The following is a 12,595-nucleotide window of genomic DNA, read 5'->3' on the forward strand; positions in this document are numbered from 1 at the left end:
GTTGGGTGTATGATAGGGCCCTTAAAGTTTTTCACCATTTTTAATAATCTTTTGCGTTCAATTGTTCAACGGACAATTTAAATGGTTTTGCGTTGTGACAGATATATATTTGAAATTGCAAATATTCCGTGTAATCTCTCAATCAATATGAGCTCATGTATCAGCTGCATATGTAATGCTGTTCGCAATAGTTTTACCTATATATGTCAAACCACAGAACATTTTAGCCTTCCAAAAGAATTGCATGTCATTTACCAATTACAAAATTACTATACGTTCTATAAAGACTCTAGTTACTCTAATTCCAACATGACCTAAAAGCTTTACCTCAAAGCAAAGATAGAACACCAATTACAATAATCCAGACGTTTATATTAAGGTTCAAATAGACAATAGTTAAACTGCAAATCTTTGATTTTGTTGTTATGTAATAACCGAGCAAGCATCTGTTTTTGTAAGTTCAGAGTCATAAAGATAGAACAAATGTGATTGAGTTAGCTAATTTGCTCCATTCATGCTTAAAATTCAGAAGCGTGCGTAGGGATTCCCTGGAGTCCATTATCCCCATTTTGTTGTGAATTAAATAAGCACTGAAGTGCTGCTTTATTTCAATGTTATTTTAACTCATTGATTCTCAAACGTGACAGGCTGACTAGCACCATGCTTGCGAAGTCTCCCGGGGAACGCATTATGCCGAAATTACTGGGAAACGAAAGGGCGCTTTTATCGTCTTCTTTATTTTGTCTTTCTTTGCTCTTTTTCTCCCTCATTAGTTTACATTATGCATCCTCCTCTGTGAAATCTCTAGATTCGGAGCCGTAATGACTTGTTATGAAGGCCGACTGGAGCCTTATTGCAAATCACAGATGAACGTACATGTGTGATCACATGTTCTGTCCAATAGCCCGTATCGTGTGTGTTCTGAGCCGTTTTGTCAAGACACTAACCGCTAGTTTTATATGTAAATAACATTTGGTCAACGATTATATCAAGCCTGCAGTTTGATATTGGGGAGACTTGGAGAATGTAACTGTACACTGTTTAAAAGCATTTAATACTAAACTAAACATTACGACCCCGTGCTGTATTTGCTGTGCTTGTGTAGTGGTTTAGCTACTTTAAGTCAGCTCTGCCTAACTTACCTGATCGCGGTTGCTGTCTGCCTAACGTTACTGCTTGTTTGACATTCACTCTTCACTCCTCCTGAGATCTACATTCCTCGGCCCCCAGGTGGGAAAATATGAGGGTTTCTGAGTTGCCGGTACTGGCTACACTTGGTTGGTTCATCATCTCATTCATCGGCCACCCTATATCTTCGACATACACTGCGACGGAACTTCTTTAACACTGATTTCCACCATCAGTGTTGCTCTCTAACAAGGATATCATCTATATACCTCGCCGTAAACATGTCCACCGGGGGGCTCTCGACGGAGCTTCATCGTCGACGATTCAAACACAATATGAACATTCTGGTCTTCAAAATCTCGTCCCATAAGGAAAACCACAAGGCCCGTTGACCACAGTGTGTTAAGTAGTGAGCCTTGCCAAGTCAGCTACTACAGGTATACCGAAAGTGACATCCTTTCCTTTGGACTATGGAATCTGCTATGCGATCACTCTCAAATAAAGGTCCTGTGCTTTACGATATACTGTCTGATCGTAAATTTGATTTCTTTGTTTAACTGAGACTTGGCAGCATAAAGATGATTTTGCACAGCTTAATAAGTCAACCCCTCCGGGATGTGTTTACACCTGCAAGCCCCGCGCGTCAGGCCGTCTTGCAGTAATATATCACGAGAAATGGAAAGTGTCGCATGTAACTGTGCCTGAATTCACTTCCTTTGAGTCCATTGTTTTACAAATTAATGGCCCAGTCCCGACTGTTCTTGTTAATGTTCATCGTCCACCTAAGGCAAACACAGACTTTTTAAAAGATTTTTCTGTCTTATTAACTTTCATCAGTTCTCTATCTCCAAATGTGATTGTGGTTGGAGATTTTAATATACATGTGGAGAATGAAAGTAGTACAAAGGATTTTTTTTTTTATCCTGCCTTGATAGTTTTAGGCATACAACAATATATACATGTTTCTACTCACTTGTAAGGTCACTTGATCTTGTCTGCTGCTCTGGCATTACTCATTACAGCTGCACGGCTTCTGACCTAACTTTCTCTGATCATCTGTTGGTTTCTTTTAAAACCTGCTTAACGTTATTCAAGTGTAATCAACGTCGTACCATCTCATTTCGGAATATTACGATTTCCAGTAGAGACAACCTAACAACCCCTGATGAACTGGTATTTCATTACAATGATGTGCTTCAGTCGCTTCTTAATACTTACACACCATTAAAAACCAGGACTATTTCATTTGTTAATTCTGCCCCTTGGTATACCCCTGATTTGCGTAGGCTAAAAGCTCAAGGCCGCCGTCTGGAGCATTTGTATGTTAAAACTAGGTTTGTTGTCCACAAATAGATGTACTCTGACAGCTAAATCATACAGCTAAATCTGATTATTACTCCTATCTGATCATGTCTAGTGAAGGAAATGCAAGAACTCTTTTTTTCTGTTATGAAAGATACTTTAAAGCCTCCTGATTCTATACCATCACATTTGCCCTCAGTTGATTTATGCAATGCTTTTCTGAACTTCTTTAATGTAAAAATTGAAAATATCCACCAGTCTCTGTTGGTTTCAGATTTCGCCTGTCCTTCATCTTGTCTCAGCTTTACACAGTCAATTAACTCTAGTCTTTTTGCTTTTAAACTTCCTTCAGTCGATAAGATAATCTCAATTATTCGGAAATCTAAACCAACCACCTGTCAATTAGACCATCTTCCAACTCAATTAGTTAAAGCCTGTCTATCAGTTCTTTCACCTTTTATTACTGAGATCATGCATTCTTCTCTCATTTCTGGCACTGTTCCTCATTCATTTAAAACCGCATTAATAACTCCTGTACTCAAAAAAGCCAGGTGCAGATCCAAATAATTTTGATCATTTCCGTCCAATCTCCAATTTGACATTTCTATCTAATATTTTGAAAAAAAGGTTGTTGCGGCTCAAGTACACAATCATCTCTCAGTGAACAACCTATATGAACAATTTCAATAATGTTTTCGTTCTCATCACTGAGACTGCCCTCGTCAAAATCTCCAATGACTTATTGGTAGCGGCTGACTCAGGACTCTTATCTATATTAATTCTTCTTGACTTAACTTTAGCATTCTATCACGCTATTTCTCATGAAATTCTTTTAGATAGACTGCAGTCCATTGGAATTGTAGGAACTTCACCGGCTTGGTTCATATCTTATCTCTCTGGTCGTACTCAATTTGTTCAATTTGCCCTTTTTAAATCTAAACCATCACGCATTACCACAGGCGTCCCACAGGGATCAGTTCTGGGCCCTTTATTATTTAGCATTTATTTACTGCCACTTGGAACCATTTTTAGGAAATATGGTATCCATTTTCACTGTTACGCTGACGACACCCAGCCCTATTTATCTTCAAAACCTACTTCTCAACTTCCTCCATCCTCTCTTTCTAACTGTTTTTCTGAAGTTAAAGCTTGGTTTTCAAGTACATTTCTTAAGCTTAACAGTAGTAAAACAGAAATACTTCTTGTAGGAACAAAAACTAATCTATCAAAGACCAGTGGTTTCTCCATGGGGATGATGATTCTACAATTGCTCCATCAATGCAGGTTAAGAGCTTGGGTGTCATACTCGACAATACTCTATCTTTCTAATCACATATCAATAAGATTACTCGAACGGCTTATTATCACACGTAACATTAACCGCCTCCACCCAGCCCTATCAACGAAGAGCACTGCCCTTGGTTCATGCTCTTGTCACCTCATGTATTGACAATTGCAATGCTCTTTTTTATGGTCTTCCCTTTAAACTTTTACACAAGTTACAGTTAGTGCAGAACTCTGCAGCACGTATCATTACTAGAACTCCTAAGATGGAACACATATCTATAGTTCTACAACAACTGCATTGGCTTCCTGTTAAACAGCGCATTGAATTTAAAACTTTGACTCTTTCTTACAAAGCGCTGCATAACCTCTGGCTCCTTCCTATTTATCTGATCTACTTTCAACCTATACTCCCTCTCGAACTCTTAGATCATCATCCACATTGTCCTAAGTTCTTCCCCGCATACGCTTGGCTTCCATGGGATCTCGAGCTTTTAGTTACGCTGCTCCTTATTTGAGGAACTTGCTTCCACAGGACATTCGCAATAGTAACTCTTTCCTAGAATGAGCCAATCAGCAGCAGGGGGCATGTCCACTCATGATGGGGAAGGGGGGGGGCGGGGGGCTGATGAGCCAATCAGAAGTAGGGGGCGTGTCCACTCATGATGGGGAGGGGGGGGGGGGGGGGTGAGCCAATCAGCAGCAGGGGGCGTGTCCACTCATGATGGGGGAGCGGAGAGAGAGATTTGAAGACAGACTGTAGAAATAGAGATGGCTGAAAGACATTACAAAAGAGAAAAGGTCAGAGGAATATCACTGGAAAAAGAGGGACTATGTTCAGGCAAGAACTTTGTTGTTTCTTCTCCATATGTGAGTAACATTGGTTTTGCTCTTTCACAGAATCAATATGCTGTTGTTGTAATGTTAGCTATATTAACATCTTCACTTTATTTTTTGCGAAGCATTATTTTGCTTTGCTTCAGCTATGATAAAGAGATATACACTCTTGCCTTGCTTGTTTGTGCATTTTGTGGGCGGAGCAATGAAGGGAGGGGTGTGTTTGTTTGGGATTTCAAATATCAAAAGTGTTTCTCAGAAATCGCTTACTGCACCTTTAAATTTACAGTAAAGTAGTAAAAGTTAAGAAGGTTCAAAAAGGTTCTATATAAAGAAAAATCTCTTAAATGATTACACAATACTTTCATGTTTAACGGGTTAATTTCTTTTCTTCTATATATAATGGGGAAGAGGCCAGAATTGTTCAACTGGGTGGGCCGGCGTTCATAAAACAGGGTGGGCAAAGCGTAAAGTAGAAAACTGCATGCCAAATCATCAACAAAAAATATAACGCAGCACAGTTTTAAGGTCAAAGTTTCAAAATGGCAAATCAATATTTTCTAACAAGTATAATGACCGTATAAACATATGAATTAATATTCTAATAACTATATACATTGAGAAAATGTTTGTTCTTACCTTAACATTAGTCAGCACAGTAGTGCAATTAAATATCCAGTTTACTTTTTAAAGTACCGACTGATTGAGATTTGCTTTGCCATTTTCAAATTCAAAACATTGATATAAATCAATATGGGGTTATTTTACCCCAGTGTACTGTAACGTTTGCTGTGTTATATTATAATAGTTTGCATGTGTGTTTCTGATCGTCTCTCTCTCTCTCTCTCAGTGCCCCCTCTGATCCAACACTCCGACTCTCAGAGCGCTTCCATCGGCCAGCGTGTCTTCATCCCCTGTGTGGTCATATCCGGCGACCTGCCCATGTCTATAACCTGGCACAAAGATGGACGACCAATTAATGCCAGCCTTGGTGTCACCATCGACAACATAGACTTCACCAGCTCATTGCGCATTTCAAACCTGTCGGAGATTCACAACGGCAGTTACACCTGCATCGCCCGTAACGAGGCTGCAGCCGTCGAGCACAGCATACAGCTCATCGTCAAAGGTTTGAGTTCACATGGGTTATTCTTTGAATTTATTCAACTTTTGACAATAAGTTTTGTTCTAAAAGTCTCTAAACCCTGATTTAAATCAATGTCATTTTATAATAACATCTTTTTAATATTCACATTCTTTTTCTGCTCAGTTCCACCACATTTTGAGGTTCAGCCAAGAGACCAGGACGGCATATATGGGAAGTCGGTGATCCTGAATTGTTCAGCCAAGGGAAACCCAATCCCCACTATAGTATGGAACCACTCCAAAGGTATGCTAGTGTTTGAAATATATAATTATATATTATTTCCTGTTAAATATGACCGTCTATGGGTAAAGATGCAATGGAATATTCTTCACAAACGCATTTCCAGGTCCCGGTTTTCTCCAAAAATAAAAGAAAAAAATAAGAAATTTAATTTTGCATTAAACAAAAATGAAGCCTATGACATGTTTTTGCATTGTTTTCCTATCATAATTATGCAGGCTCAGTATTTTTGGCATTGCTTCAAAAATAATATACAGTAAATATTAAATTTTTTCAACTGTTTTCCAGCTATTATTATTAATAATAATCCCCTTTTTACATCATTAGTCATCAAATCCCCAGTAAACACTGTGGGTGTGTTGATGTTGGCAGGCACTGAGGTGCAGCTTTATTGGAAAAACAACATACATTTACATGTATTTCATTTTATAAAACACTGCCATTTGTGATGATTTAATTCAAATCATTGTATTTTGGGATGAAGAAATATTACCATAAATAGCTGCTGTTCTAAAGTCGTTATACTATAAAAAAAAGGGGGTTTTGGTTCTCACTAGCCCATTGTTTGTGTTTGGTTTTTGCTGTGAGATCTCAGAGGGAAGGTGGGGTCCTGTAATGAAGGGGCTCCTGAAGCGCACGTCATTCCAGTCAGGCTTTGCTAGTGATGTGGTTTAGGGGTTATGTGGACAGGTGGGCTGGGCACAGGTGTATGTTTCCATTGAGGCCATGGCCAGAGAAGCTGGATTACTGGATTAGAATGGGAGCAGGTGACTCGCTCGACCTTGATTCTTCCTGAAGGAGAAGGAGCGTTTGAAGCCCTCTCTACACATTGTAGATGAAAGCTCACAAATGGAAATCCATATACACGACAAAAAAGAGGGCTGCGCATTGGGCGAGTGGAGTTGAAAGAATAGAGGGCTAGATGGAGTCTATGAGGTTGAAGGGGATAGAAATGCATTGTGGCATTGTGGGTAAAAGAGTACTTTTCTTCTATTTTCGTGCATAATCTCTGAAATCAAATGACTAGATTCCCTGAATTAAGAGTGTCCTTTAGCGTTTTCTTAACCCTCACATAAAATAATAGTCCAAAAAATATTTTTTAAATGGAACTGTTTGTTTTTTTTATCTAAAAAGCATACGTATTTTTTAGTATCATATCTGAAAGGCTTTTATGGCTGATATATGAATATGTATCTCATAGTTCCCATATCTCACATTTAACATTACAGGAATAATGTTAAGACTAATTAACGATCTCTATTGATTTATAACAGGTACAGTATCCTATATACAACATTTAGAGATGTTAAAAAGAGTATATGCTGAAAGTGTGTTCCTTTTTTCTACACACGTTGACAGTCAAGATTACTTTATTTTGATATGGCTTTGGCAGATTAAGTTGCTCATGTGGTATTATGTTTTATTTCATAATATTGAATCTCACAGTATCCTAATCCTAATCCAGACATGACACAAAACAATTCCCCTCAGATCTTTAAATCCAATAAAGACATCATCAAATTGATATTGATCATGAAAAAGAGTGTAATGCTGATGGATTATCAGATGTCCCAGATTACAGTAATACATATATCAGCAATGAAACAGTCATTTTTGTTATGCTGATAGATTCTTTAGATGTGATAAAGATGAAGTATTTAGTATAATATTCTAAATATAATGAATATACTACATTTCCTAATATGCAGTGTTACATTGGTCCTTTTCTGGTTTGTGTCACAGGTGCTGGCGTACCTCAGTTCCAGCCCATCGCCTTGAATTCGGGTTCGCGTATCCAGCTCCTGGAGAAGGGCTCTCTGCTCATAAAACACGTCCTGGAGGAAGATGCTGGATTTTATCTGTGCAAGGTCAGCAATGACGTGGGAGCCGATATCAGCAAGAGCATGTACCTCACCGTTAAAAGTAAGACCCTGTCAAGTGAAGCGTGTGGAGTGCATGTGTGTGTGTCTCCAAATGTGTGATGAATGAAATGGTGATTGTGATGTATCTAAATGTTTTGTTTGTGTAACTTTTTTTGTGTGTGTGGTCTGTGCCACCCTATCTAGTAGTGTGTGTGTGTGTCTGAGCCCGAGGGTCTTCTGCCCTGTTGACTGCTGTGTATACGGTATTGTGCTCCTTGGTGAACTGTTTATTTGTTGAGCAGGCAAAGACTTACATCCCCTCCATTAAACCCACTGCACAGCATTTATGCCCAGTCTGGCATGAGGGAAAGACCAAACCAACAGAGCAGTGCCACTCGTATTCACATTACGTCACATTCCTTTGGTCTAAACATCACCACCAATTTAGATGAGCAAAAATTAACTACTGATAATTGGAAAATAAATAGAGACATTAGAAAGAATTTTTATGCTGCATATGAAAATGATTTGGGGCAGGAGCTGTTGAGCTCCCTTCAATGACAAAAAGCACCATAGAAGGAGTCCATACAACGTTTGCATTTTACGTTTGGCGTCAAAGTGTGAGCAGCCCAGGACAAAGCCTTGGGGAACACCATAACTGAAACATTTTATTTGTCTGCACCTTTAAAATGTAGTATTATTTTGCTTGTGAAATTGTCAAATTGTGCATGAAAATAGTATTCTGAGTAGTCTTCGATATGGTTTGGTTGCTGACACTGATATTTAAAGAGCGGGATGGCCAGTAAAATGCAGTAATTTATAAAACAAATGAATTAATAAACCCTACTGAAAAATCCAGCATGAACTAGCATGAATTGGTCCGGGCTGGTTTATGCTGGCAACAGCTGGTATCTAGCAAGGTGTAAACAAAATTGATGAATACAATTCATCAATTTTCATAAAACACTTATTTTACACAATATTTCAGTTTAAATTGTGCAGAATTTGAAGAGCTGTATGAATGGTCATAGTGGAAATAGTATCCATGTATTGGTGCTGTTGATATTTTCTATCTTCAGTGATCTGTGACTCAGGGCCTTTGCAAAAGTGGTCAAATACATTGATCATTTTCCTTGTTTTTTAGTAAACATATGTAATGTTCCTAAAGATACATTTACTTAAGCAACACATATTAAAGAAATAATTCCCTCCAAAATATAAATTCGGTCATCATTTCTTCTACTTGATAATTCACTGAGTCAACTCAGTGGTTTAGCCGAGTTTTGTGAAGTGGATCAGTTGATTCATTAAAAAAAAAACTTAAAAGGACGATTCATTCATAATTCAGAAACTGCTGCTTCTCTCATGAATTCGTATAAATGCATTTTTACCTGTTCACACAATTAATGTCAATGTCAAAAAAAAAAAAAATCCTCAAAAAATTAAGCAAAAAATACGTGTAATATACTAAAATAAATAATACAAAAATATTATATGATTAAAAATAATTATTAATAAAAAAATCTTTATCTTTTCTTTTCAGTTTTTCTCTGTAGAATACTATCCTAGCTTGGCATCCTATAATTGTTGCTGCTCTTAAATGAGTAGTTCACTTTAAAATGAAAATTAGCCCATGATTTACTCGCCCTCAAGCCATCCTAGGTGTTTATGACTTTCTTCTTTCAGCCGAACACAATCGGAGTAATATTAAAAAACACTCTGGCGCTTCCGAGCTTTATAATGGCAGTGGATTGAAACCATCAGATTGAAGTTTAAAAAAGTGCATCCATCCATTATTAAGTGTTATATAAAGTTATATATATGTATTATAAAGTGCTCCGGGGGGTTAATAAAGGCCTTCTGAAGCAAAGCCAAGAGTTTGTGTAAGAAAAATATCCATATTTAACACGCTACAAAGTAAAAACTTTAGCTTCCGGCCATACGCAGTCTCTACTCGCAAGTTACGACAGACGTGTGACGTCAGAAGTAGCGTAGCGTAAATATCAGCAGTACGTCGCATTACTCGCATAAGTTGCGCTTTAGACTTAAGTGGAATCTGTATGTTTGGCTGGAAACTAGTTATTTTACTTTATAAAGTTTTAAATATGCTTATTTTTCTTACACAAACTCATCGCTTTGCTTCAGAAGGCATATATTAACCTGTGTGGAGCACTTTTATGGCGGATGGATGCACTTTTTTGAGCTTCAATCTGATGGTTGCGTTATAAAGCTCTGAAGCATCAGGGTGTTTATTAATATAACTCAGATTGTATTCGCCTGAAAGAAGAAAGTCATATACACATAGGATGAGTTGAGGGTAAATCATGGGCTGATTTTCATTTTAAAGTGAACTACTCCTTTAAGACAAATTGTTTGTAAGACAAATTGCTAAATAAATAGAAGTCATATTACCTTACACAAATTATTAGCTTCTAAAAGAAGTTTATTTATATATATATATATATTAGTAATCTACAGTAAATAGTTAGTATTTATGCAGATATTATGTACTGTAGTTGTTGTGTGTGTCGTGTAAGTGGAGAGAATATATGTTCGATCACAGTCATTAGGCTTGATAGAGAGTGGGTTTTGCTTTATATCGTCCTCTTCCTCCTCGCGTGGGTCTGGTGGCGCTCCCTCGTCTTCGGCATCAGAGAGAGCACATGCTCAGACTGTGACCAATTGTGCAAGAAAAGGGGGGAATTGCTTCTGCATGGCAGCCTGCTGCACTCCACCAACCACACACACACACACACTCTCTCTCTCTCTCTCTCTCTCTCTCTCTCTCTCTCTCACACACACACACACACACACACTCGTGCTGCCCCTCCTAGCAAAGAACGTACCTCATTCCATTGGCCTGCACAGGGAAGGCTGTGTTTGTGTGTGTGTGTGTGTGTGTGTGTGTGTGTGTGTGTGTGTGTGTGTGTGTGTGTGTGTGTGTGTGTGTGTGTGTGTGTGTGTGTGTGTGTGTGTGTGAGAAGGGGGTAGATGGCCCATTCAGGCGTGGCAACGTGACGAGGTGGCCTAGTTTCCCAGGGTGCCCCTGTACTGGTGATAAAATGAGGGCTGAAATGGATGATACACACCCAGAGTTGCTGCTGCAGCCTCCGTATTCATACGGCATGATATGCCACACACACTAATCATATTCAACATGGCCATCAAAGTGGAAAACACAAATGGAGTTATCATACTTAATACACACCCAGCCGTAAATGCTGGTCCAAATTGCCAAGAATATTTTAATGGTCACTTGCCATGTGTGTGCACTGAAATAATCTGAATGATCTGTGATTGTCATTAGTACAGATTTACGCACTATATAAAAATATATAAATATTTACCCCTTTTTTGGCTCCAAGGTCATTGACTGCTCAGCACTATAATGAGTCTCTCCATCAAACGATCATCTTTCATGCTCTTAACTCCACTTATATGCTTCATTGAACTGACAATAAAGACCATTAAAAGCTACATATGCTCCACGGTCCGCCTCCTCGTTTGTTTGTGTGTGTTAAGAAATATTACTTGCCTTGATTACGTTCTTGTTTAAATGTAAAGCTTTTCTCGGAAGACATTTTCGGCCCAGGTTTTAGTAGACCACACACACACACACACACACACACACACACACACACACACACACACACACACACACACACACACACACACACACACACACACACACACACACACACACACACACACACACACACACACACACACACACACACACACACACACACACACACACACACACACACACACACACAATAAGGTATATATTTTAAGAATAATGGATTTTTCAATTATGGACTTAAACTGTAGTAAAGTACCTGTATTTTGTCGTATGCACATGCATTTACTGTTCACTGTACTAAATGTAAGCCCTAACTACAGGAATTTTCTAATCTCAAAATTATTTTAATTTTACTTATGTTTTTATTGTCCTTAAAAAGATGCCAGTTCTGTGTTGTCAGCTTCTCTTTGTAGTATTACGAAATATAACATCTTTATATTGATGCATTAATACACTGCAAGTTGTTTTGGATAAAAGCGTGCACAAATGGAAATGCAATTACGGTGGTGGGAAAAATATGAGATGGGAGAAAAAATTACATTTAAATGATTTTGCAATGTTTGGTGAAGATGTTGTATTGTCAATGCTAGAGTCCAGCACTCTGTAAAGCCTCCTCCAGAACATCCCAAAGACTTTCAATCAATTTAAACTCAGATGTCCCAATTCATGATGTGTGAAAATGATTCTTCATGCTCCCTCACAACCATTATTTCACAATCTGAGCCTGATGAATCCCGGCATATTCATCCTGGAATATGGCCATGATGTTTCTAAGAAATTAAAAGTTACACACTCCATCAATTAGAGTTAAGAACTGTTGCCAAACACATAACATCATAGAAACATAAAAATCACTGCAATAACAATCACATTTTGTGTGTGTTTGAACGGGACATTTAGAGACTCGCACTGTCAACCCCACGACCATTTACAATTTGATAAAAAGTTTACCTGATTTGAAGATATTTACTACAATGTTACATTTTCAAAACAGAAACTTTCTTACTTCAATGGAATGGCGATGAAACACATTCATGTTGTTTGTGAAAGATACCATTTCCTCGCATGTTGTGAACATCACATATGAAGAGAGATATTTGTCCTGGTTTGTTTAGTGACGTGGTGCGTTTCTACGGCCGCTGGAATGAATAAAGGGAGATTTTGTTTCATGTGCAGTTAAAGCTGCCATCAGCGCTCCCGTCTCTCTTTTTA

General features: G+C 38.2%; 1 protein-coding gene across 2 annotated transcripts in view; it reads left to right on the forward strand.

Moving 5' to 3' along the window:
- dscamb (Down syndrome cell adhesion molecule b) overlaps positions 1-12,595 on the forward strand; it is a 173,110-nt gene that overhangs the window by 125,408 nt on the left and 35,107 nt on the right. For both annotated transcript variants that reach the window (XM_056241621.1, XM_056241622.1), the window contains exons 9-11: positions 5,402-5,680; positions 5,822-5,941; positions 7,682-7,861. In XM_056241621.1, the coding sequence (XP_056097596.1) occupies positions 5,402-5,680; positions 5,822-5,941; positions 7,682-7,861 (579 nt within the window). The remainder of the gene's footprint in view (positions 1-5,401; positions 5,681-5,821; positions 5,942-7,681; positions 7,862-12,595) is intronic.

This window comes from Rhinichthys klamathensis, unplaced genomic scaffold (assembly GCF_029890125.1).
Source record: "Rhinichthys klamathensis goyatoka isolate OS25496 unplaced genomic scaffold, OSU_Roscu_1.1 h1tg000657l_1, whole genome shotgun sequence".
Taxonomy (NCBI): domain Eukaryota; kingdom Metazoa; phylum Chordata; class Actinopteri; order Cypriniformes; family Leuciscidae; genus Rhinichthys; species Rhinichthys klamathensis.